A 27,682-nucleotide genomic window follows, 5' to 3' on the forward strand; every position below is an offset into this window, starting at 1 on the left:
TAGAAATGAGAAATAGCATTTTATCCTTTATATATGCTCTATGAAAAAATGATAGAAGGGTTATTAATGATCCTTGCAATGTTTTCCTTCACTTCTGTGCAAACTCTTCGAAGAACAGCAAACCTGAATATCTGTGTGAACATCCACAGTAAGGTCTATGACATTGTAAAGCCTCAGATCTCACTCAACGAATTCTTAAAAGGGACGAAGGTTCTTTTACGTACCCTGAATCAGATGCATGGCAGAAAATATCAGCAAGATATTCTTCAAGTGGCCAAAACAACAGAAACTTTACTGTCAAACTTCAGAAAATCAGGGAACTTTGGCAAAAGTTGACAGCAACATTCAATCAACATAAAGCATTTCACAAAGCAATAACTTAGCAAACTCTAAGCTCATTCAACCTAGCAAACTCCAATCCACCCAATTTTAAGTTACTCAAACGTTGAGAAGAGGGAATTAGGGGAAGAAGAAAGCAAAAGGGAGGAGATGCAGAAAAGAACAAATATAACTACTGCTCCTGGTTCCAGCAGTGTTTCAGCTGATCAAAACCCAAGGGAGGTGGGGTTAAGACAATATGCGTGCCTTGTGCTCTGGCTTAAGTACATTTTGGCTTTCCTGGGCCCTTCCCCTGGGTAGGACTTCTGGTCTGGTAACCACTCAGGATCTGGGTTAGGGCCTCCAGGGGCAGGTGTGGAGCATGGCCTCTGGTGTGCCAGGGATTGGCAGCCCCTGTGGGGGCTGGGATACAGGCCCCAGGGATGGGGTGTGTGGAGCAGAGTGTTGCCTTGCCAGGGCAAGACTTGGTCTGCCCCTTTCCCCACACATCAGCCTGAAATGTTTCATGCCAGCCATCTCCTCCAGTCTCTCACAAACATTTGCAAGTTTTCAGTATTGAATGTATCCAACAGGTCTAAAAAGACAGCTCTCTCTTCCTTCTGTGCTTATATGACTTCCACTTGTATATTCTTTGAAAGTCTTCTATTTAGTATGTTTATCTTTACAAAACCATTCTGATGATGGGTAGCATATAACCTTCTTGAATAACACAAATCTCTGACTTGACACTGTATATAATTCTTGTTTAACTGAACCATAGTCATGTATTTTAGCCATCCAGTCTTTGTTTAAATCCCTCAAGTGATGGGCAGTCTACTTATAACCCTCAATAAATTGTTTACTTTATTTATTTTATTTCATTTGTTTATTGTTAATAAATCTGACTTTAAAATGCCATGCCTTTTTCCACTTTCTAAATTCAGAGCCCACCCACTGAGTAACTACTGGTTAGGAGTAACACTATGAACAGGTATGTCCCTCCTTGAAAAAGTCATTAGTCATAGTAAGATTCTCAGTAAAAATTATTTGCTGCATGATCTTGAATTTTAGAATAATTCCTAGTGTCAGTTTCCCAGGAGTAATTTACTATAATTAGTAAATATTTGAAATTCAGAATATGAATTTAATTAGTTGATGTAATGTAATGAGTAAAGAGAAATACTGCCAGGTAACCAGATTCCAAATAATGCACCAGAAATTATTCTGAGGGCGTTTGCAATAAGTCTTCAATAGGAAGCACGTGAAGGGCACCTACATGTGCCCTTAAGGGCACCTTAAGACCCTAAGTTTAGCTCAGTTGGTCTAAGTGTGGGTGCTGATAATGCCATGGTTGCAGATCCCTGTATGCCATTCATTTAAGATCTGGACTCGATGATCCTTGTGGGTCTCTTCCAACTCAGAATATTCTGTGATTCTGAAAAAAGATGGAGAGAGACTATTTACAAGGGCATATAGTGACAGGACAAGGGGGAAGGACTTTAAAGTGAGAGAGAGTAGGTTAAGATTAGATATTAAAAAGAAAATCTTTACTGTGAGGGTGGTGGAACAGAGAAATTGTGGATGCCTCATCCCTGGAAGTGTTTGAGGCCAGGTTGGATGTGGCTTTGAGCAACCTGGTCTAGTGGACAGTGTCCCTGCCCACAGCAGGGGGTTTGGAACTAGGTAACTTTTAAGGTCCCTTCCAACCCAGGGCATTCTGTGATTCTGTATTTATATTGTGGAATGTAAAGCTCATTTTATTGCTATTGTTCAGGATTTCCTTAAGACTTCTTTTCTTCCAGCACATTCCTTTAAGCATGCTCATTTATTGAACTTCTTGGGAAGAGTCAGCATAAAAGAAGGGCAAACACTCAAAACAAATTGTATTTTAAAACATTCTTTGATGTATTCGTCTGACTCTAAAAAGCTCATATAGAAAATGGTTTTGTCTAATGAAGTCACTGAGATGCTGTGCTTCTCTGTGCCTTGACTAAAAAACACATCACACAAGATTTTTTTGGCACTTTTTTCTTTTTCCCTTCAGCTTTACCTGAACACCTCTGACATGTAATTTCTAGTCTGAGTGATTATGGTTTTTATCTTAAATCCATTGAGTCAGTTACACTCTCTATGTACCTCTGAAGCCTAAGAGATTTAGGCTGTGACTATGGAAAGGAGTGGAGTATAAAGCTGAGTATGATACAGAGAGCAATTTCCTGGATCACAACAGCGAAAGGGAATGGATGATCCTTTGTTATTTTTGGTTTATTTTTGTTTCAGAAGTGTTGTGTTAGGCACAGAATTACCGTCATCTCCTTCTTATGTTGCAATTTAGTCTTGATAACGGCAACTTCTCAGGAACATTCCAGCCCAGTGACTCATAGCAGATGTAAGCCTCAACTCTGCAGAATTTAATAGCAAAAACAATCGCAGCTTGGGAAGGGCTCTGGAATTTTTGCATCAGCTTAAGAAGATTTAACAACTTTGAGTTCTGTCCAGAAGTTAAAGGTAAACATTTAAGGTACCTATGAGGGAAGAAAGAAGTTTGGCTAATTTCTATAGTTATAGCTTAAAAGCAATTTGTTTTTGAAGGCCATATAACTGGTGCAGTGTTGATAATGATGTATGAATGTTTTACTAGGATCTAGATATTTTCCTGCATTTCTAGGTAGTTAATAAACCCAATATTCAAATCTGCAGTTTCTAAATTTGTATTACTATGTGGCTGTATGAACAAGGCTGCTTTTAGAACCTAAAAGTAAATAAAATCATGAATTATTTTTCAGATGAGGAAAACAGGGCAATTTTTGTAACACCACCAAATTTAAACAAAGCAAAATCTGTGCATGAGTTTAATCATTCGAATTTTAAGAAAGCAAACAAAAAACCTTCCAGTCATTTTCTATCCTTTCAGCAGATTCTCTCTTAATATTATTGTATTTATTAGCAATTCAAGTTATATTGACATTGTGCCAACAGAAACAGGCATCTGTATTCCATCTAGTTTGCTATCTCTTAAATTCAAAAATATAAGAACATTCTAATGGTTCAAAATTTTCATAACACAGAACTTCTTTAATGTCATCAAATCTACTTAGTAATTTGTTATTTAAAGACTTGGAAAAAACATAAAATTCAGGGGAAATTTGAATATAGGATTGATTGTCTGTGTATCCTTTAAAGAAAGCCCAGGCACAGAGAAGAAAAAAGATGTCTTTCTGGAATTTGGATTCCAAAGCTTTGGAGAAAAATTTCTGCACGACTGGACAATGCATATTCCAGGTGTAATCTTGGAATAGTAAGTGAGTAACCCCAGGGATAAAATTTCAAGGTTTCACAAGAGTTGCACTCAAACTTCATTTCTTTAAAACAGAAAGTAATGATTTGTTTTTTCAGCTAACCATTAAGGGCTTGTGTTTCAACTTGAAAATGTAACACCAAGTTTTTCTCACTCTAGCATGATGTGTGATAATTAATCCACATGTCTACTGTCTGAGATTAAGATTTTCCTGGAAAGGCATATCCCCTGTAGAAATTCGTGTGGATTTTTCTTTTTGTTAAATCAACACAGGTGTTATAAAAAAAGTCTTGGAAGTCTCTCAATACTTATTAACTCTTTGGGTTCATTGGTGACGGATGAAAATTTGTAACTTTTTGCAGGTTTTTTGGGTGAAGTATTTTATTCAATTGTGTGTTGTCAGCAAATAGCTATATAACAAGGGTAAATATTTAAAGGCCTGAAGAAATTAGTTTAAGAAACTGACTTTCAAAGGAGTCTTCCTAGAGCAAGATGTTAAGCTTCCTGTGAACAGAACTTTAGATTTCCATGTGACTGAAGACCATGGATGTGCACCTTAAGAGAACTGTTACTAATACAACATCTACTGAAACTTTTCTTAGAAACGTGGGTAACTACATAAAAAGTTACCCACATTAATTGCATGTCTGAACCTGATGATTTGGGTAGAGTGTCAAAGTGCTTTGAACATGTAAGGGGCTTGACCCTATTTACCACTTTTCTTGTCACTGGAAGGTTGACCACTCAGTGAATCTCATGTCACTGCAACTGTGAGATAGACAAACTACAGGAGTTTATGCCTGCTCAGAAACTGGCTTAAAGGTACAAGGTCCAGGACCAGCACTGCTGATTGTCCTCTGCCTTCTCTGGGTCTACCTGCTGGGCAGAAGAAGAGAAATGCTTTTAAGTTGCCCATTTTCTTTCAGAGCTTGAGTTTTCATGTCTCTTCCTATTCTTTTTGACTTTCTCCCTTTTTTTGGAAGACAGTGGCATAAAGATTTTGGTTTCCCTTATCCCACTAGAGGGCCCTCTGTGGTTTTTTTTACCTTGTGTCTTCTTGTTTCTGACCGGTAGATCTGCCAAATGGAGCTCTCAGTTTCTCCCTCTTTATAAGCCTCTTGTCTGACATTCATAGTGAGCTTATATTTTGAGTGACTACAGGATCAATACTCCAGCTTGAGTTTACTGTCCAGCTTGCTTTCTTAAAAATGAAACTAGAGGATTAAAATATCTTCACCAATGTATTTAAATCATCAAATTTAGAAATTTATGAGACTATTATTATATTTTGATATGTCTTTTGAGCATGTTTTAATTCAGCATTAAAGCTGACATGCTAAGTTGTCTTCCAAGTGCAGCCCTTATGAAGTTTCCCACAAGAGGAACATTCTTTAGAAAGAGGCATCCTTAAATAGAAAGGTGACTTCATCTAAAGATGACAAACTAAACCAACTGCATACACTCTACAATTCTCAGCTATTCATTCTTTTTGTGCAGCTTGCTCGTAGCAGCTCATACATGCTGTAAGGGACTTACCTGCCTTGATTGTGGCTCATAGTCTTCTATTTTTTTTTTTTTACTAGCAAAAATTTCTGTGAACAGTATGCAAGATTTACTTGATAGTCTTTTCAAAAAGAAGAAGAATACTGGAGTTGTAAAGCTGTGCAATCCATTTAAGATTGATTTTTTTTGAGAATGATTGTGGTATTCAGGCATTCACAGTCAGTGAAATCATAATAGAACAGTTCAAATACTAAGACTAATGTGAGGGAGGATACTGTGCTTTCATAATTAAAATAACAGGGGTGAAGTAGAATGTATGAAATATGAATCTTCCAGTGAAAAAAATAAAGTCCCTTCTCTCCTAGAAAACATATTTAAAGTATGCAAGGAGTCAGGACAGCAGTTATCAGAGACATATCTTTTGCAGGCTATCCAGACAGCTAATGTACTCTTTGGTCACTCCTGTCACAGACAGTGTCATCCCAACAGATGGCAACAGCTGCTTTCAAAACAGAAGGGACTGCAATAGCTATAATTACTAGTGTTGTAAGGTGAAAGTGCATGTTTAATCATGGCAGAAACCTCTGACATTTAAATAACAGATTCATTGCCAGGCAATTCTTGCAGATTCCTCACACACACACCACCACCCATTTTTTAAGCCTGTAGTTCATAGGATTTACCACTTCAAACAAAATCAGAACTTGCACTGAATTCTAGTAAAGTTTCTAATTCAAATGGTGTAACATTTATTTGGTTAGCATGAAGGACAATTTACACTTTTAAATTCAGGAAGTTTATGGCATAGAAATAACTTAGCCTAAGATTTTCAGTTCACATTTTTACTCAAGAAGCATTTTATAGGTAATTTTTAATGGATTCCTTTGGAATCCTCAGATACAGACATCAGCTTACACAGTGCTTTGCAGCTTAGTGATAGATGCTGTATGTGTCCAAAATGTTTTAAAAGACTTCTGAGCTCCTGTAACATGGGTCAGTAGGTACAGAGTACCCTCAACATTTTGTGTCTGCATCAGTCCTGTGCAAGAAGTGAGATAATGAGCTTTATGCAGATATACTTGGGCCTCAAAACTCTATGCTTTCAGATACTATGCTTTCAGATACGATGCTTTCAAACCAGCAAACCTTAGAAGTAAAAAAACCCAAACAAACACCAAACCAATTTTGTAATTTAAGTTACTTAAATAACTGTAATTTTAAAAAGCATCGTAAGTATCTTATAGGTAGCTGTTGAAATCTGAGATTTGTCTAGGCTGTAATTTCTCATCTTGCATGAAGTTTTAAGAGATTGGTGAAAATACAGTTGGACTTGTCCAGTTTTACACGAACTTAAAAACATACTTCTCATCATCACCTTGCTTATCTTTGTACAGTAAAAAGCACCGTCTGCCAAAGTCCTACTAATGTTTTATATCAATTTCTGTAGAAACATGAGTGGAAATTTTCGTAAAGTTGGTTTATCAATAAGCACATGCTGGTATCAAATCATTAATCTCTATTATAGGCATTACACTTTGTCTAACCACAAATGCTTTAATGTGTCACCATCCCTGGAAGCATTCAAGAAATGCAGATGTGGTGCATAGGGACATGGTTTAGTGGTGGACCTGTCAGTGTTAAGTTAATGGTTCAACTCGATGATCTTGGAGATCTTTTCCTTAATAACTCCATGGTAGGAAAAGCAGAGTGGAAGCATATTCTGGTTTAAATAGGTGTTAGCATATGCTAAATGAAAATATTTGTAGTTACAAAAGAAAAAGAAAGATTCCTCAGTTGATAGCTTGCAGCAGTTTAACTAATTAATTCAGAATAGGTTTATGTATAATCTACGTAAATATTTTATTGATTGGAGGCCTTGGTTTGTCTGTGAAAAGCACACATCTGTCTCAAAAAATTTTTGAAGTTCTATCAGCTAATGTTTGCAAGGCAGTGAGATACAGTGGTGATTGGCTTGGCCTATAAATTAATTTTCATATGAAACAATGGGATTTAAAATGCTATGGGTCATACAGTACAAAGTATCCATAGCTATCAGTTTAAAGATGTCATCCTTGTCACCGTTAGAATAAAAGCTGGTAACTATTTTGGATTTTTCCCCCAAATTACTCTATAACAGTAAAATTGTCTTGATCCTGTCCTGGTGCACAAAAGTTGCACAAATCTGTAGTTCAAAGACAACTAGACCAACTCAGATTTTAAGTACTTGTCTATGACAGAGAGCTTTCTCACAAATTTAAAGGACCAACAAGGAATATTTCCCTGTTTTTCAGTTTGTTTTAAAATGTTTTTGCTTTTGTCTTGAAAATAAAATATGTGAGTTTGAATCTTTAATAGCTGTCCTAAAATACATGGAGACCTCTAATACAAAGTGGCCTAAAAGGATAAATTCTCATTTTACTGGCTTTTGGAGTTGTATTTTATCAGACTATTTTAGACATTTGTAATGAATCCTGCATATACATTATATTTACAAATTTTAAGAAAAGAATTACAGGTTAAATAGACTCTTTTGAATAAGATTTAAGATGTCAAGTGCAAATTTTAGTTTTTATGTTGAAGTTAACTAGTATTTCCTTTGTTCCTCTACTTCACAGCTTTCAAAATGAAGATTTTGATAATGATTGATTTTGTCCTTGCAGCCAGCTTGATGGATGTCATTGGCAGCTCTGTAAGTTCTAGTAATTAATTTTTTTAATAGAGTTTCTTCTAAATACTGCATAGTGTTCACAATGCACATGCCCTCCATAGTGCTCACAATCTCTACACGAGATGGCAGAACCTTTGATGGAAAAGATTAGAATTCATAAAAAAATGAAGGAATGAGGAAATAGCTTCAAATGGTGTTCAGTGGGGACAAGTTTCCAATAAGGAAAGAAGAAACAAATGCATAAATTTACAACGGAAGATAAATCACTAGGCAATGGCACTGAAGAAAGAAATCCAGTCAGTTTGTGACTGTATCTGATATGAAATAATCTATAATTCTTTCCTAAAAAAGATACCATATAGTGTATGGAGGCACATTGTACTGAAGGCACACAAGATGTTTATACTACCATTCAGGGGTAATGGTAACTCAGAATAACACCTGTTTTTTTGAGCAGCATACTTAGAGAAAGGCAAAGCCCAGGAACTCCTGAAGCGGTGGCTGCAGCAGTGGTATTTCTGGTCACTGACACTTGGTATGCAGAATGTTTCTGTCCTTTTCCACCTTGTCCACTTGCCATATAACTTTTTCTCAAACAAGATCCATAACTTTATATTCTTACTTCTTTCCATGTAACTACATTATAATTCACCCTCAGACACATGATCAAAGCTCCTTCAATTCAAGTTCCCAAAAGCCTCTCCTATATATATTCTGTTTCTCCAACAAAAACCCTAACAAAATCACATACCTCTAGCCTCACCAACCCTGCACTGCATGCCATGGCTGTCCTTATTAGTTTGATATTCAGGTCCTAAATAGCAGAAGCCTAAAGGGATTTAATTCTTGATTCATAATTGCCTAGGTAGAAGTGGTTGAGGAATTCAGAACTATTGTTTGTGGCTTATATTACCTTATAGAAAACTTTTGTTCAGATAAGTAGCTTTATAGAGGCTGAATGGGAAGCACCTGACTCTGTAATCACTTCTGCTCAGTGGAAAAAAGTATTACTAATTTCTGCAGAGGCCTACTGAGAAATGAGGCATTACAGTTAAATGCATTTACTTATTTTTTAATTATTATTTTTCATTTAGAATATTGTGGACTTTAACTGACCCTCTGAGTAAGAACTAGGAATATACTGAACTTAATCTCAAAGTTTTCACCTTTTAATCTCATTAAAACACTAATCTCAATATAGAGATATTTTGGAGGTAGTTTGTGTTCTAAAAAGTATAGGAAATAGCACCACAAGTAAAAACTTTGTCTTTTCATAGTTTTCATAAAGTATTCCGAGTCTAATTTATAGCAATAATTTTAGTGAAAGGTCACTAGCTGCTAAATAATTCACACAATAATGAAAGTGAATGCACATTAATTGCAGCAGCTGCTTAAATGTGGGACTGTGTGCCCAAGAGCAGAGCTGTCAGCAGTTGTTAGATAATTGCTTCTCAATGTGCAGTGCAAACAGTTACTTCACTGAAACAGACAGAACAGGTTGTGTTCAGTCTGGTTTCAATCAGTGGGCACCACAGTACACTGGACAGAGTCACAGTAAAATTCACATTTTGTTGAGTGTTTCAACATTGTAATGGTTTAACTTTGGTCCATATCTAACAGATGGAATAGCAATATGTTTTAGCTGCTGACTTATGACCCTAATTTACATTTTGCTTCTATATTACTTCAGCTGTGCATTGGTTTAACTCCAATGATTTTAAAAGGGTTATCCTGTGGAAAAAAAGTGTAGCAGCACATTGAAAGAATGTCAATTCAATCTTGTAAACTGAAGATCTAAAAGCCCCATTGATCCAACTGAAGTTACAGTTACCTTGTGATTGTCCCATGGAAAAAATAGACATGGAATTCCAAATATGAGAACAGTGGTTTTTCTGTTCAGCAGTAAAGTCTAATGGGATTTGTCTGGAGTTGACAGAGAGAGACATCACTGAGAAGGCTGAAGTCAGGGAGAGAAAGGAAAGTATCACATACCAGTACTTTTCGTATGCAGGTTACTTTCAAAATTTTATTTCTGCTCAATCTTTTTTTTTTTCCTTATGCTGCAGTTTTTCACTATGGCTAGCGATGTCTTGATTGTCACTTCTAATTTACTGTCACTGAGAGCTTAAAACCTTTTAAATCAGAAATTGCTATGTGTAATGTAGATATATTGCTGTTCACCCTATCATGAGTGTGTTGTCTGTAAAGTAGATGAGAATCAGCTCATAGTTAGTTTTTCACTTTTATGAATTGATTCATAATTTTTAAGTAAGCAATAACAAAAGATGGATTTAAAATGCAAGTTTAAGAATAATAGAGACACAGCCTGTTACAGGCTTGTGTTTAATTTGGTTCAAAGGAAAGGATCTTTTATTGTGATATATGAAGTGGTGTCATACTGAATTTAAATACCAAGTTTTTCTAAGGTAAGGTAATACTTTTTCAGAAGTTCTATACTTGTAGTATATAATTTAATCACAGTAGGAGAATTGTTTTTAGCAGTATGAAAAGGGGAACTGATAGATGCATTTCTGCTGCACCTGAAAGCAACACACATAGCTGCCTGTAGCTGCCTCTCCTCAAATGCACCGTCTCTTGCTCTTTCCAGAATGGAAGCACTTTGTGGCTCAGATCTGGCCATGTGTCAGAGAGGTTCCCCACCTGACGTCTTGTCTATGCAATTACAAGGGCCTGGCAACGGGAGCCACCATTTCCAGGTCTCTCCTGTTGCATTTTACCATGTTCTTCAAGGTTGTGAGTACTGAGTTAAGACTGATACAGGCTAACTTTCTCAGTAAAACCGGTAACTGTGGCATGGTGGCTTCTTTATCACTCTGAACTTAGTATGATTAGAATAAATATTTGATCTGACTGGGAACATGGGATTTTTTGGACAGCTTTTCTTTTATAGTTAGCATTAGCTGATCAGGGCAAGCCTGGAAATACTTTTTCAATACTTCTAAAATTTATTCACTCTTTCTCAATCCACCTGTGCATCTCTTTCTCTCTCTCTAAAGCTCTGCAGTCCTCTAATTTTCTGTATTCATACAGGACTAGAATGACAATTTGCAGACACCTGTCAAGGAAGCCTCTTCTGAATCTCCCATTGAATTCATTCCCACTGAATAGAAAATTCAACTTTTGTGAAGGATTTGTATGAAGCTGCAGATACAATTGAGACAACCACCCTGGAAAGGCTGTACAATAAATAGTGCATCTTTTCTTTGTAATAGGCAACATGTCCCACGTTAACCAGTTCGTATAGTCAAATAACATCCCTCTTAGCCACTGTAGCAACTTTGTATGTCCATATATTTTAGCTATTTTCTTCTCTTGTTTCCTGCTAGAAGAAAAGGATGATATGCTAGGCATCTCATATAGTATCAATACAGCTGTCAGCAACCGGAAAAGATTTTCAAGGGAAGGTTCTTAAATAAGATAGGACTTCCAGGATACTACTGGGTCGTGGGCTGCTGTGTCCCTCTAAAAAAGGTGTTTGGGAAATGTGCCTCTGGCCTTCCAGCATCCCCTTGTGACCAAGAGTCACCATGGTTCCCCAGCAGCTCCTCGGCCAGCACGAGGCTCAGCGCTGCACACGCACAGCGGGCCAAGCAGCCCCACTGGGCGGCCCAAAAGCAGCCCGCTGAACCTTTCCCTCTCCAATAGGTCGCTGACAAACTGACTAGTTATGCCACATATGTGTATATTTTTTTCCCCATGCTTTTATTTCACCATGTATATTAGATTGCAGTTAAGTATGGATTAAAGCAAGTCTCTGATACACTTCAGTAATACTTAAGGCAGAGTCTGTGTTCAGGATTGTTCTGCACAGTTTTATGATCAAATTTTTGAGTGTAACTAAATATTGCAGACAAGTGGAATATTTTGCTGGGAGTGTTAATGGACAGTGGGTGAAGCCTGAGCTTGGTGCAAATGAAAGTGTGCAGACACCACTAAGGTGTGCCTCACTGTGCACAGCAGTATGCTATTGAAGACATTTCTATAGCTTGGTGTGATAAGGCAATGTTCTGAGATATCAATTCTTCCATATGGATGGCAAATATCGCAGGTCTACCTGTAAATAATGTTCCCTATGAATAAGGTAGCACCAATTTAGAACTACTGCAAATTTGATCTTACATGTCAGATTTCCAGAAGGTCACCCTTTGATTTTGCCTTTACAGTGTTAGTTGTGCTCTTTTACAAGCACCAGAGCAACTAAACTCTGCTCATGTAAAATTGCAGTGTTACTGATGCAAAACCTGTGTCATGTTTCCAAAGGCTTTTCTCCCTCACACTGAAATCAAATTTATTCAATATCTATTTTAAACCATACAGACTATTTTAATTTAAGCTCTCTAGATCAGGTTCTGTTCACTTTGGCTGTTTTACCATAGTCTTTAATTTAAAACCAATTATTTATTGCTCAGCATGCATTCAGCATGTCGGAATTTGGATCAGCTATTCCAGCTCTTGAGGCTCAAGTGAGTGCTAGGTATCACTGTATCAGAATTGCCACATTTCTCACCCACTCTGCATGGCAAAATTAAGTACACAAGTCACAGCACAACATTGACTTTAACTTTTGTTTTTACTTTTATTTTTCATGCATATTCATAACTTCTTAGGGACTATTTCAGCATGCCAAAAATGAGCTTAAAACTTAACAATATTTATGTTGGCAATGTTAGGATTCTTATCATAAGAAGTGTGTCATTTAAAAGCATTTGAAAAATGCGCAATGAAGTTGAAAACATATCCATGTGGATTGCATTTCTTTAAAACTCTTTAGAACCTTCACAATGTTAGTAGCAGGCTTCACTGGATAGAAAATCTCTGTGCATGGAAGATGATAGAGGATAAGCCATCCTTCTGATGGGGCCTGTACTACAGTGTTTTTCCTCAAAGTCCCAGATGCGTGTTTTCATTTAGAACTGGTAGCACTAAAGCAAAGGTATTTTTGCAAAGTGTGCATAATATGTATGTTTTGTATATTATATGCAGTAATATAGGAAATAATTTTAAACAAGGTAGCAACAGAGATGGAAGTCAACATGTCTGTAGGAAATTGTGACCAAAATGTTTTATTCAAATTAAATTTTATTTATGGCTTGGTTAGTTGGCTCTTTTGTGTCACATGTTAAGTATCACAAAAAATTTGTTGATTTTACAATAAGATATGTTTTCCTCTCTAGAATTTACAGAAATGTTTTCAAGAGCAGATACAACTTCAGGGCCAAGTGAGGCTTCTGGAACACCGTGTGAAACAGCAGCAGTTAAAAATTATACAGCTCTTAGAGAAGAAAGAGGTTCAGTACAGTGACAGAGAAGATGAAAACAGTGTCATTGACTTGGGAGGAAAAAGACAGTATTCAGGTTAGAAACGAAGCTATTCTTTTCATTTCCATTCATTGTAATGATACCCAGAAGCTTTAGCACAATTGGGCCTATTGAGTTATTGTTTTACAACCTCATCGTAGAATGTTTGTTTAAAACACAGTGCTTTTACCTGGACCTGCTGTGCAGGGAAAAATTGTTAATGTCAGATGGTAGAAATCAAATATGGATTTAAGAAGTTTACTGATTTATTAACAATACATAATTCAAAAACAGTCAGTGGACAATAAATTAAGCATAAATATCAGCAATACAACAGATAAAAGCCAATAATAGACATTTACAAAATGTTAATCAGGAGTTACAGATTTCTAAACACCGTTCTTTGACTAATGTCAGAAGTTCTAACAATCTCAAAAAGAACTAACAGGGTTAGTTCACATTCATACGTTCAAATGGTTGCCTGGGTTACAAGCACACACTGACTTTGTTCCAATTTGTAAAGTCCCTGAGACATCCATATTTACACACATAAGCCTGGCATAATGCCATCTGCATCTAACATTAATAATATTCCTATATTGCACCATTTTGACTGAGCTGGATTCAGCTTATGACATCACAGTTTTTAAAATACTGGTTTAAAGTTGTTTTTGTAATTTCACCAGCATTCTGGTGGTGATCCACTCCCTCTACCATGGAAGGCTTGTAGAAGCTGCAGGGAGGCCCATACTCTTAATATAATAAAACACCATCCAAAACAATAGTTGGATTGAAAATACAATTTAGGAGTCTGACTTCTAGACGGTGTTTGTTTCGAGCTGTCCACTGCTAGAAAGTCTTACTATTATTTTTAATAGCCTTGTTTGAATATACTCGTAGTGCTTATGCTGCTGGAAGAAGTACTAATATATATAACATTTGATCCCAAGGTATCAAATATAATAAAACACCATTAAAATGATATTAAAAGCAGTTGTAAATCTGACTTTCCATTTTAGTGGTGTACTTATGTAATCAGCATCCTGGAACATTTTATTTTTATTATTAGGTCTGACTCATTTGTTACTGGAAAAGATTATTAAACCCACATTTCTCTGAAAGGTATTTGTCCTTTCTTAGCACATGCCTCAATTTATTATTTTACAATGTTATTCTAAAAAACAGATCCAACTTGTTCCCATTTCTGATGATTCTTTCCCCCATTACTTTTCCACTTTCTTGACAGCTTGGAAAATGCCTTTCCGTATTCACACTGCATTATTTTCCCAAACTGCTGTAGCATTTTAATATCAACAGAGCTGGATAATTTGAGTTAGATAGTGAGAAGGAAATTCCACACTATATACACCTGCTAAAAATTAAGATATGCTTGTGTTTTGCTAACTTACTAAGAAATTAATGGACAAGAAAAGCTATTTTGTCTAAGCCAGTCACACATTCTGTAGAAAGACAACTTAGCTGTTATTTAAATGATGTTTTCTATTAGAGTTTATTCAAATTCTGGCATAGCTATTTTTTTTCAGTATAAAGTGTTTATTTTCTATGTCTAATCTTCACTGACACTTTCACTGAAAAGAAATATAATAGTCCATAAAGTTCCAACCAGGCCTGGAAGTTCAGCCAACTCAGAATTCCTTTAAGTTAATCAGCTCTACCTCAGCCAGGAAAAACAGAAATGCTGAAAATTATACATCTTTTCTGTATGACTGCTTGATGGTAGATTATATATAAACAAAAAACTCCTTTCGTTTCTTAATTCCTAGAGGAAGAAATATAAGACTATACAGTTACATTGCTGTAATATTTCCATGAGCTCTGAACTTTGTTATTGTTGTAAATTACATTCATCAACAGCAATGGAGACCAGACTGTGAATGGTACCAAGTCAAAGTGGTATCATTTTACACATATACTGCACTTTTTGGGTGTAGTCTTCCATATATTTTTGCACCTATTTGGTAGAAGGAACGGGAGAATCAGGCCTCACAATTGTTTCTGTTTATAACACTGGAGATTCCATATTTTTGTTTCTGGCACTTCTGTGAACTTTCTGGATGTAGAAGTACATGTTTGTTTTTAAAGGTTACTGTGTGTTTTACATATAATTTTATGGTTGTAATGGGATTCTAATGTGGATGATACCACTGTAAATTAAAAGTGACACCACTTAAAACAGAGGAATTATTTTGCTAGTCAAGTAGAAACAAAAATTATAATATTTCATGGTGGGAAGATATTATTTCAAAGATATATCAGAATAATTACAGCCCAGCAAAGTTTTAAAGCAACACAAGTACCAAAAACATGCCCAAAAGTCAAAGAAATGTGTTTGCAGAGACATTTCATTTTATTAGTGTGGTTCATATATGACTTTTACATATCATAACTTGATTACTGTTATTGACTTGATTTCTGATTTTGCCAGTAAGTACAGGACTAAAAATGTTGTGTCCAATTAATGTTTTGTGAACAGACTGTGCAGAAATCTACAATGAAGGCCATAAGCAAAATGGATTTTATAAAATAAAACCAATCCAGAGTCCGACAGAATTCCTTGCGTTCTGTGACATGTCTGAAGGAGGTGGTTGGACTGTGTTTCAGAGACGTTCTGATGGCAGCCAGAATTTTGATAGGTAGGTAATTTGACTTGGTAATTAAAACTGGAAACAAAGTGAAGAAACATTAAACCGGATGGAGCTAAGTTAAATCTGAACTTTAGAAGTATATGAGTAAGTTGTTACCCCAGATAAAAGGGAGGAATTGTTATTCTGTGGGACAGCTTCCCCATGAGATATACTTCTGGTTCTGGGTGCCTTCTGTGAGAATCCTTTCAAATCTTTTTCTGACAACTTGTGCATTTGACATGAGGACACTTCAATGTCAAATGCATTAACAACTGTTGGAGCAAGGAGTCTTAATGACAGTAAAGGACTAGCTTGTCTTTTGCAATTATTAAAAATCTAAAAAGTAAAAAAAGCAAGCAATATGAGAGTTCTTTGAGTAAAAATGTTCTTCACAGATGTGTCTAGTGGGAGGATGATAAACAAAGTACGTAAGTTGAAACAAGAGAGGTCTGTACTGGATATAAGGAGAAACATTTTTAATTCTTGAAAGACTCAGCAGGTTGCCCAAAGAGAATGTGCAGTCTCCATCCTTCGAAGTTTCAAGATCTGAACGGACAAGCCCTGAACAACCTGGTCTGATCTCAAGGCTGACTCTGGTTTGAGATGACGCTGGACTAGCTTGCCTCCTGAGGTTCCTTCCAGTTTGAGATATTCTGTGATCTAAAATGGTATAATAAAACATCCAAACAAACTTGCTTTTTTGATAAATTAGTAATTTATACCCTTTTCAGAGTCTGGGCTGACTATGAAAATGGCTTTGGAAATTTTGTTTTGAAGAATGGTGAATTTTGGCTTGGAAACAAAAATCTTCATTATTTGACTAATCAAGGTAAGATTTGTATTGCAACAATAGTCTTATTGTTTCTGTTTCTTCCCTCTTTCCAGGCCATTTTTTTGTTTTCCCTTTTTGTTACCATAAATCCTGAGTTCTGTTGTTAGTCTGCATGGGCTTCTCTCAGTTTCAGGAAAAAACACATTTGAATGTATGTTTTCTAACAAAAGGTTCAAAACTGTCCTTAGGCCACCAGCACACCGAGAGCCCCTGTGAAACAGGGAACAGGAGACAGGAGTCTACCTTAAAATAATTGTCTCTATCTGTTTTCCATCAGCATCACTAACAGTCCAGTGTGATGTATATGCTGTACCAAGACATTTAGTCAGGGCTTTTTAGCTGTGTGGGCTGTTACATGAAAGTAATTCTAGGCCAGTCCTGTTGATTAGGCCCGTAGTAGAAAGTTATTTCCATCTTTCTAATAGTCACTCAATGTAAGCTAACTTCTGCTTTGTTGTAGAATGCTGCAGATACAAAACTTATCCACTGGCTTAGCCAGCTAAATCACATGGAAATCAGTGCCACCAGGATGTGATCCTAGTATAACTAATTTATTTTCAGAGTATAAAAATCTAATTTTCATAGGTGACCATTTATTGATCAATTTTCAGTATGCTTTCATTACCACCTCAAATATCTTACTAAAATGTAAAACTTGTAAGGCCATCTTTTTTTACATTTTTTTCCCTATGTTTGAAAATCTGTATTGGAATAATTCTAACATTTTCTAAGCTGACTCAGGTGAATAAAGGCAAAGAATAGCAATATATGCTTTAATATGCGTAAAGAAAGAAGACAAAACCCATAAATATGTTGAGGTGATAAAGATTCATGATAAAAACATTTTCTTTTAATCTTCTACTATAATGTCCCAGTCTGAAAAGTAGTGAGATAGGCTAGTTTAACTAAAATAATTTGTATTTTTGTTTTAAGGGAATTATACTTTAAGAATTGATCTAACTGATTTTGAAGGAGAACGGCGTTTTGCACAGTATGCAAGATTCAGAGTTGCAGGAGAAGAGGTAATAAAATATTAAATGACTAGAGTTTTAATGAAAATGTGGATTCTCTAGACAAACAATAGACATAAAGGTTTTCTAAGTTCCATAAAGAAACTTTATGTCAGAAAAGTTTGTGTAGAAGTTTGTGTAGAACCTTATATTTTCTTTCTTACACATGCTTATAATTTTCAAATACCTAATAAAAGTGGTTTCCTTTGGTACATTAATTTCACACTTTCTGTAAGATATATGAATCAATTGGTTTAGCAGACATGGATAAAAGCAGTTTTTCTATTTTTGTTGACACTACCAACAATAATGGTACAAGATGTTCTGATTTGTTAATGTATACTGCGAACTAGCCCTAACACTGTTTTTATTAGGTCATTTGTACATAAGGTTAATGATAAATTTTATCCCCGTTAAGCATCTTTACAGCCTTTCATTATTCAGTACACAATGTTTAAGTGGCATGTCATTTCTTAGCATAAAAATAGCAGCAAATGGAACTGATTAGGTTCCTCTTTGTGGTTTCACTCTCGGACATGCTAAGGGCTAAAGACATATTGGAATTTCTTTTTTTTCTCCTTTCTTCACATTTTTTATTAGCATTCTTATGAGATGAGTTGTGGTGAATACTCTGGTACAGCTGGTGATTCCCTTACTGGTGGATTTCATCCTGAAATAAAATGGTGGGCTGATCATCGAGGAATGAAATTCAGTACTAGAGACAGGGATAATGACAACTATGAAGGGAACTGTGCTGAAGAGGAAAAGGCTGGCTGGTGGTTTAACAGGTATTTTTATTTTATATGGGTACTGTCAACCATTCTGTTCCATGTGTATTCATAAAATAATAACATATGGTAGAAGATAGATTGGGATTGTTTATTTATTTGCAGTGTGCCCTTGTCCCCTAGCAGAGATCTCAGTGCTGGTTAGACAGAGGCTCACCTTAGAAGGGACAGCACCTACTGTGCAGCTCAAGCTGGTCTGTGATAATGGTATTTGCCATATATCAGGCAGTGAGGAGGAGATAATTCTGCCCCTCTGAGGTGACTAGTTTTTACACAAGTAGGTCATGTGGAGTTTGCAGATATATCCCTGATGTACTTTGCTTTTGCATTTCTCCTGTGTTGCACTAGACCAGATGTGGCAGCACTGCAAATATCTGACAAGCAAAACTGGTGCCAGGTTATCAAGGCTCATTTTTTTCACCTCACTTCACAGCATATCACTCTTGTTATCCTTTCTAAATGGAGATGGTAATGTGTCCACTCAGTTTCTGTCAGTGTGCATGTCTGGACTGAGTGAAAGATTTTTTTAAATAGGGTTCAATAAAAGAATTTTAAAATTCTACTTACATGCAATATACCAAATCAAAAAGAAAGGATAAAACTGGTAGCCTTAGCACAGCCTGTACAGATCAGCTATATTCTTTCCTGTAATTAATTAGATAAATATAGCCATGAAAAGAAACTCTGCAATCTAGCTATGTAATAGGGAGATTTAAAATACAGCTCAGGGAGGCATACTACTCTCTCACTGTGATCTCAGTTCACTTGGCAAGAGGTGCCAGGCTGGATCAACTCCATTGTTTCTGTTGTGTCATCCTTTGTTTCTCTTTTTAACTCCTCATTTGCCAAATTCTGTTTTCGTAAGTAGTCTGTGACCACCTTAGCTGATATGATGTAGCTATTAATTCAATGTTTCACAATTAACTACTTATTTTAATATATTTTAATGTATTTCCATAGATAGCCAGTCAGCAGAATGTTTGAGACATGGAAAAAGTCACATGTAGACAAGTTTTTTTTGCATTTCTTGCGCAAGCTAAGATATAAAAGGGAAAGGCAACTATGTTGGAGATTCTTTTCCCATGGTATCAGAACTTTCGTAGATTTAAAGAAGTATCTGGACCTCAAATCGTATAAAGCTGATTATCATACCATGGAGTTCATTAAGACTGAATCACTATTCACTTTTAGACCACTGCATACATTTTTTGCCTTTTAAAAATTTTTTTTAACATTAGATTGATCTGGACAAAAGAATGACCGCTTTGCAAAAGCAGCTGTACAGCAGAACTTGACAGTTATTTATACGTTGTAGTTGGTGTTACATAACTTCTAAAGATAGCTGACTCCTACTAGGCTAGCTCTTATTATGGTTGTGTAGCTCATGCTCTTAAAGTGACAGTCTAGCTGGATAATGAAAATTAGTTATGAACAGTGTTATTTCACTGCTTTGTTATTGACTTTTTAATGTTAAGCCTCCCACAAAACTGAAAACTGCGAAATACCAGAAAATGTCAGTATCACTAAGTCCTACTCAAAAGAACAGTACTGGCAGAGAAAGGAGAAATACTCAGAAACACGTATTTGTCATGCACAGATTAGCAAATATAGAAGGAATTAGTGCTCTTGGCTGGCTTGTATAAGAGCTCCCAGCTATGAAGGAATTGTTTATAGCCAGCTCTATGCTATCAGGACTAATGAAATACAGAGAAGCCCAGATAATATGAAAACCAAGGGATGTGACATAAGTGAGGCCACATGGAAGTAGCTCAGATCTAGTTTAAAGCCACCGGTCTTGCTACAGCTCAGCATTTGTTGTCCTGGACTTCTGCAGAAAAATGGCCCCTTTTGTAAGCAAAGCTCTAACAGAGATTTTTATCTTGAATGAAAATCTACGGAGCTGGGTTCACTCTGGTAATACCTGCAGGTCATAAGCTTTCCAGCACCCATGGCATTGCAAAGCTCAGTAGGTTCATAAGTAGTGAGAGTGAACAATTCTAGTTGGACATGAGCTTATTCTCCCCCAGCATTCCCATTTTCAGTTGTACCATGTATGGATGGTAGCAGGGATCTGTTAGGACAGCTATCACTAACTCAAGCTTCCTGCCTCACCAGTCATCCCAGAGACGGCGTAACTATATTCATGTGGGGTCAGGGGAGTCAGTAAATCCAGACAGAATTCAACGGGCTCTTCAGGGAACCAGCTCCCATTTCTCCACATCTGTCACACAGTTAATACATAAATCAGATAAAATATCCATGGACATTTGAGTCTTGATTGTACTTTTGAAACTACTGCAGTGTATTTTTAACTTTATATTAGCCTATTGAATAGGTAGGAGAAACACAGACTAACTCTAAGGTATTTATTGACTTGTGAATAATGAATGATTTTTCACAATATCATATCAATAATCACATGCCAGAAAGATATTTTAATTTAGTATGTACAGTTACTTCAGACAGCATCTACTTGGATACTGAATACTGTAATTTTCGCTATTTGTGCTTCCCAGCACTAATTAAGACTTTTTACTGGCTCGTATTGCTGTTGACAAAATTACAGTGTGCCTCCTTATGATTCTTTTAATGAAATCTGTGTTTTGATTCAAAGTAGGCAGAGTGCCTGCTTATTGCAGAATTTGGATGATTGGAAAGATTATGCCAGCTCTGATACAAGTTTGTCATTCTCAAAAACAAACTCACTTTTGATGTCCACTATTTATAAGCTTTCAATTAACACATTATCAAAACTGACCTTAAAAATTGTAAGCAATAAATAAGCATAAATGTAGATGAGAATTTTGCTATGGGGTTTTAATCACAGTTTTTATCTCTGTTGTCAAAAACTTTGTTAATGAAGTGCAAGTAAAGCCAAAAAGACTAAGATTTGCCAGTAACAATATTCATAAGGTTCATTTGGAATGTTTTCTCTTTGCATATTTTCTGAAGTCTGCTTTTGGAATCATCATGGTGTTCAACAGCTAGATATTAACAGCATTTATAATGAAATACTGAACTGGCAGATAAACCAAGCTGATTCATCACAGTGTGCAGCAAAATGAACAGCCAGTTTGCTCTCCATATGGTCACATAAAGATCTAAACTTCTTTCTCGTAGAAACCAAGGAAGCATCCAGGCTGTGCTCGTTCCTATTCAAGCCTTTTGGGTTTTGCTAGGGTTTTTTGTTTCTTTCAACCACTGTATTTAATAAACTATAACATCATTTCTGCCTCAGTCTGTTAAAAAACAACAAAAACCCCTCAACTTTCTCAAGTCAAATAAAATGCCAGCTCTGATGATCCAGTGAATTGGTACATGTGTGTAATTAGCTGTCGGAATTCATCTATTTGTAAATAGAAGTCCATAGGTGAATAGGCAAACTGATGGTGGTATTCAGGTTGTGTCATACAAAATACCATGTGATGTAACTGGAAAACTTAAGGGGGGCTACTCTGGAATAACAAAAAACTGCAACAGTATTTCTTTCCCAGAGTATGGTGTATGCCCTGCTGTAATTCATGCTGAACAACTCTGGAAGAATTTTCCACTGAAACAGATTAGCAGGAAAAACTCCAAGAACTAATGATGTCAGAAAACATGGAAAGAACAAGCAGCACTTTTGTTTAAAAGAAGCAAAAAACATTTGCAGTTCTGCCCTAAGTAAACCACTGTTGTTGATGCACACAGAATCCACAAATGCAAATTTAGGCATCTGTCAAACTAGGCTGGCATCAACATGGCAAAATGTTTGACTCGCATAGAAATAACAAATGCTTGAAACTTTTTGGCAGGAGGCCTTATTGCTGTTTGCCTTTATTTTCCCACCAGGTGTCACTCTGCCAACCTTAATGGCTTGTACTACGGAGGTCCCTACACTGCCAAGACAGACAACGGAATTGTTTGGTACACCTGGCATGGGTGGTGGTATTCCCTAAAATCCGTTGTCATGAAGGTCAGACCTGCAGACTTTGAACGTAATATTGTTTAAATATTCTATTAACATGAGTCACCTGATGAATCTTTTAGGAAATTCATTCCAAATTAAAATGGGCAGATTTTTACTTCTCAATCTATTAATGTATACATTTTGAAAAATTCCTCTGCAACAAGTAGTTTTATGAGATGTAAGTGAAAAGACAAGATAGCTGATGAACCTTTAAATACGAATATTAATGCTAATATGGGTCCAGGTGTTTTTTTAAAAAGGCAAGTGTTCAACTAGGAATAAGGACATCTTCATCAAGATGGAGAATTTTTGGCTTTACAGTAACTAGAAATCCTTTCACCCTTAAAAACAACAGTATTGTTACTATGCAGTCTCAAAAATGAAAATTAATTGTACTTACTACAATAAAGAAACTTACTCAAATAGAAGCATAAGGTTTATTCAGTGGATGGGATATACCTGCTTTGGAAAGGTCCAAGACTTCAGAAATGAGTTTCCTGTAAATTCCTCTGATGTAACGGTTGCATGTGTTGTGTACATAGCATACATAAAAGGTTTAAAGAATGAGGCAGGGAATAGAAGAAAGAGAAGGGGTGCTACCAGGATACAATCAATTGAATCCAGCATAGGGAAGTGGATTGTCTCTTGTTTGCTGAAGCATTTCTAGGGCTGGTCACAACATTTCAGTCTAACATTTTTAGATGGTCAGTAATTACGCATTTTTCCTTCTTGGTAACCATAACGCCTTTCTTTCTTTTATTTTTATTATTTTTAAAGGACTTTAATATACTGACATTTGGAGTTTAACAAAAGCTGCAACTAATTTTAGTGTGAGCTAAGGTTTGAACAGAAGGCATGTGTAGAGGGAAGTATATTTCATGTGCAGCAAAAATCTGTCATTTTAGAGGTTCTTAGTGCTTGACACTATAAATCTCTACTTTGTTTTTGTGTCTGTTAGACTTTACAACTCTCTGAATTTGAATGTCCTGTTCAGTCACTTCCTCTCCTTTTCCTATGTACTTGTGTAGGCTCTATGTACTTGTGTGGGCTTTTATCCATCTCAAGCTGCATATCCATATTTTTCTTGTACAAGAATGATGGTAAGAGAGATTTTGCCTACCCCTGGCTTTTGTGCCTGGCACTCCAATAGACTCCAATAGCCAGTAATAACAAGAGTTGCTGATTAGTGCTTGCTGCCATGGAGAAGATAGGAACACTCTCTAGAGAAAGCTATCCAATGAAATGTAGTCCATTGCTGCTGGGCAGATGCAAATGAAGGCCTCAAAAAAAATATGGATCTAAGCTTGCTTTCCTAAAATAATTTTGCTTTTGTGGTTGAACTGCCACTCTCTCTCCCCCATCCAAATACAGTTTTGAACAAGGCAGCCACTTTCAGTCACACAACATAATTGAAACTAAGTTTTGGTAAAGGTCAGTTTATAACTACATTGCTGTGAACACAGGTCAGCTGAATGGTAACTCTCTGCATGGCAATTTTTCCTTCCATTTTCATCCTCCTGAAACAAAAGTTTGTAAGGAATCCTTGAGAGAATTGCATAGAAAAGGGCGGGAGGATGTTGCTGATGAAAATCTGCAGTATAGAAGTTTCAAGGTCTCTTGTTTTTGTGATAATAGCAGGTATTCTAGATAATCCAGTCTTTTTCTTGATGTATCAATTGATACCGTCCTAGAGATTTCTAGCCTTTAGCACATCCCTGTACCCATGCATGAGAGAACCAATGAACAGCTCTACAATTGCTTATTTTGAACTTTTCTCATTAGTTACACCAAATCACATTCAGTATCTGAGAGGAAGGCCTATCGCCCTATGTGTGTGTGTGTAAGGGGGGTGAGGGGCAGGGCAGGGAGGGAGAGAGAGAGAGAGAGAGAGAGAGAAATTCAACATTAAAACAGAAAATCTGATGAAGTATTTTTATTCAATTTCATTACAGAACTTAAAATGGGTTCCCATGTAACTATGCATATGTCTGTAGGTATGGGTTATTAATAATGTGATGGAAGTTTTAGAGTAGTTTAAAAAACCGTTATAAGTACAGTATTTCCCATAATAATTTTAAAATTATTTTGCTACCCTAAAAGGAGAAAGCTTTAATTATTTGGAAAAAAACCAGAATGCCACTATGTAGAAATTGAAAAAAACATCTTTAGTTTTTCACAGGAAAATGGAAAGATTAACTCATGAATTTGGAGAGTGTCAAGGCAGATCATATTCCACCAAAATAAAAAGGAGGATTTATCAACAGGAAAGTTGGATCTTTAGCACACAAAAAAACCCCTTTCAAAATGTACAGATTGTGCTCATAAAATCTACGATAAATTTTTCTATGTACTGCAGCATAAATTCATCCTCTTTATTTATAAGAACACTAATGAAATCTTTTGGCCGAGTTAGGGTGCTTTTGAGATATTCTGATGTAAAATTTGACTCCTTTTCTATACTGGAAATCATAAAATGAAGAAGAATCAAATATATCTTTGTACATCTTATAATGCATTTATATGTTTATTTGGACTGAATTCTGTTCAGAACAAGGAAGCATCTAGCATACTGTCAGCAATGTGCAAATATTGTATTTAATTTCCACCACTTTTCCATGGCCTTTCTTTGTGCAATAAATCTGTCTGGCCGCATGAAAAGCATGTGAAAGTGTTGTAATTCAAAATGGTCATATAATTGTTCTTAAATAAACAAACCATTTATTTTCAAAAGGGAAGTTTTAATAGCTACCAGACAAGACACAATGATGGAAGAGAATTCTTTTCTCTGCCAGGCTTGCCTGTTCACATTAATTTATTTCCTCAGCAGGTACAAACATGTCCTAAATAGTTCTTACAAGATAGCAGAACATGGGCCAGTTTATTTGTTCTGGTGTTAGACAGAACATAATTCCCAAATAGCTGAAAATGAATACATACTATATCATACAAAGCATATAACCCAACAGAAGAAGAATAAGAATTGAGGAAATAACAGAGAAAATGTTTTGTCAGTCATGTTAATAAAGAACATAATGATCTCTACCACCAATGTGGAATCAAAAATATATATTTTTGTATATCTGTTCAAGGGAAACACTCTTCTATTTTATTTCTATGTCTGTGCTCTTGCATTTACTCAACATATTGGAGATTAAAAGATGGAAACCACAATCCCAGGTGAATTAAATGAGCAGTAACAGAGCCTTTTATGTTACAGCATTTGTTTTCCCTAGAAGATCTAGAATGCATTGATAGAGCTGAGGTACTGCAGTCTGGCCTACTGCTTTCCATTGGAGATTCTTCTCTTCAGCTCACTGTCTTGCTACCTCTCCTCACCATTCCCAAAACTGTTACTCCTTACACCAATTCCTGAATGCCTTTTGTCAGTATAACATTTGTTCTGTCAGAGCTACTTCTTCTTGCTCTTGAAATGGTACACCCAGAAAGGGGATTAGAACCACAGGTTGCCAGGTCTGTGAACAGTCCTATCACGTTCCTTTAGTTCACTTCTCATTAGCACAAAAGAATGAAAATGCAGATTTTCCTTCAGTAGTAGGTTCTCTTTGGCAGTTGTAACAGGAAGAGAGAGCAGAAGTATCCAGGGAAGTATTCTGTACCTAAATTTTGAAAAATTTCCACTTACTTCTGTTTTGGTTTTTTTTTTAATTGTTTATTAAGTGGTCAACTTAGAAAGCAAAAATGGAGCCTTCAAAACCAGGAAGTACTTTGAAATGAATATAAGTATGCTTGGTGTTTCCTCAGAGCAGGTCTGAGAATTGGGAAATTGGTAAGGATTCAAACATTCAGTTAAAATCCATATGCAAGGTATGCTCAGAGGGAGGTTCAAATTTTCGTTAAAGTGCTTCTTCAAAGAGGGTATAAAACTTTATTGTGATAGTGGCTTTTCTGATGCTTAATTAATCTTTTTTGTTGAATACACATTTCAAAATTTCCTCTTTTCCAAGTACCTGAGGGCCATCTTAATCTTTGTTTAGTGCAGGATGAAATCTGGTTTGTCATTGCTACATCTTCAGTTAACTAAGACAGTTCCTCTTAATCCCACCCTAATGCTAAATAGATTGCATTAGAAACATAATGCTGATACACAAACACTGAATATACAACCTTGGGGCCAAATTCATGTTTGTTTGCTTGCAGAAGAAGCAAAATATGGCCTTTGCATAAAAACTGCAAGCAAACTGTCTTGTAGCTCACTTTTCTGTCCTTCCTTAGCAAGTCATAAATACCTGTGTATAAATTCCTTTTACCCATCTCTCCTACAGAACTAACCTGCTTTTTTTTTCTTCCTGTCTTAATGACACTCAGATTAATGACCTGTTAGTTGTGCTTTGCATACCTGTGACTGTCTGGCTTAAGGAACCTGGGTAGCTCTGAGGTTCTGCAGAACCTGAGCAAAGGCTCCGAGCAGCTAAATGATGTTCTTAAGGCACTCAAAATGGCAATTGTGAGAACAGGCTGGATTGAATTATTTAATGAATAAATAAACAGATAAACAGATTCCTCTTACAGGTAAGTGGTTCTCACAAATGATTACCTGAATTTCAGTACATCCAGTTTTGCTGTCCTTGCAAAAGGTCACAATTTTCAATCCATGGTCTGTCATGTAATTGCCAGATTATATTGCCATGGGAGCCCCTGGTCTGGCACTTACTGCAACATTATAGTTCATATTACATTAATTGAACACAGGCAACTGACATATGAGCCAAAATGCTTTTCTGTTAGTGATATCCCGCACTAGATGGTGCTCTGTACGTGGGTTTCATTTGGAAACTAGTGCAACGTTTCTCCTGATTAAGTTAATTATTACATGATAGAAAGCAAGTGAAAAATATTTATATGAACTTCATCCTTAACTAATTTTTGAAATAATACATGAGTTCCTAAGGTTACCTAAACTGTAGAAATTCACAGCATCTAATTCACTTGAGGTACAGATCATTTAGGTAGTTAAACTGTGTTTTCTTTTTTATAAAAAGTCTCGCATTACAACAGTAGTTTGTGACTTCTGATGATTAGGAAGCAGAAGCAAAACTGTGCAAGTTCCAAACACTACTTGAACTAACAGATCTGCACTACTGCATTCCTGCTATGATTCCTCTACTGCTCTTCCCTGCTGGGGTATCTTCTATTTTTCACATCTCAACGACCCAGAAATTCAAGGGAACTTCACTGTAGTGAGGCCCATCTTTATATCATAACACAAATAATACAGCATTTGAATGTTTCTTGTGATCAAGAACCTGAGATTATGTGAATACTTGTGGAACAAGTAGGATGAAGTAAGTGCTTGGGCCATACTGAATTTACTGCAGGGAGATGAGGAAATCC

At 36.2% G+C, this 27,682-nt stretch overlaps 1 protein-coding gene across 3 annotated transcripts; it reads left to right on the plus strand.

The window, feature by feature from the left end:
- Nucleotides 1–2,666: 2,666 nt before the first annotated feature.
- On the plus strand, nt 2,667–24,988 carry FGL1 (fibrinogen like 1). 3 transcript variants are annotated; one of them, XM_010401589.3, is made up of 8 exons: nt 2,667–2,826; nt 7,735–7,808; nt 12,983–13,163; nt 15,601–15,760; nt 16,483–16,580; nt 17,517–17,605; nt 18,194–18,381; nt 22,213–24,988. In XM_010401589.3, the coding sequence occupies exons 2-8, from the start codon at nt 7,743–7,745 to the stop codon at nt 22,370–22,372; spliced, it is 942 nt and encodes a 313-aa protein (XP_010399891.1). In that variant the 5' UTR covers nt 2,667–2,826; nt 7,735–7,742; the 3' UTR covers nt 22,373–24,988. The 3 variants fall into 3 exon arrangements, with proteins under 3 accessions (XP_010399891.1, XP_019142596.1, XP_019142595.1); XM_019287051.3 differs by lacking the exon at nt 2,667–2,826 and adding an exon at nt 3,526–3,616; XM_019287050.2 differs by lacking the exons at nt 2,667–2,826; nt 7,735–7,808 and adding an exon at nt 10,382–10,504.
- Nucleotides 24,989–27,682: the final 2,694 nt, after the last annotated feature.

Source organism: Corvus cornix, chromosome 4, assembly GCF_000738735.6.
Source record: "Corvus cornix cornix isolate S_Up_H32 chromosome 4, ASM73873v5, whole genome shotgun sequence".
In the NCBI taxonomy this organism is placed as follows: domain Eukaryota; kingdom Metazoa; phylum Chordata; class Aves; order Passeriformes; family Corvidae; genus Corvus; species Corvus cornix.

Bases quoted from the DNA above. Each gene is read 5' to 3' on its own strand.
- FGL1 (XM_019287050.2), top strand. From the start codon at position 10,397: ATGGAAGCACTTTGTGGCTCAGATCTGGCCATGTGTCAGAGAGGTTCC. The intron at 15,761-16,482 runs GTAGGTAATTTG...TACCCTTTTCAG, and splicing joins GGCAGCCAGAATTTTGATAG to AGTCTGGGCTGACTATGAAA. The intron at 18,382-22,212 runs GTATTTTTATTT...TTTTCCCACCAG, and splicing joins GCTGGCTGGTGGTTTAACAG to GTGTCACTCTGCCAACCTTA.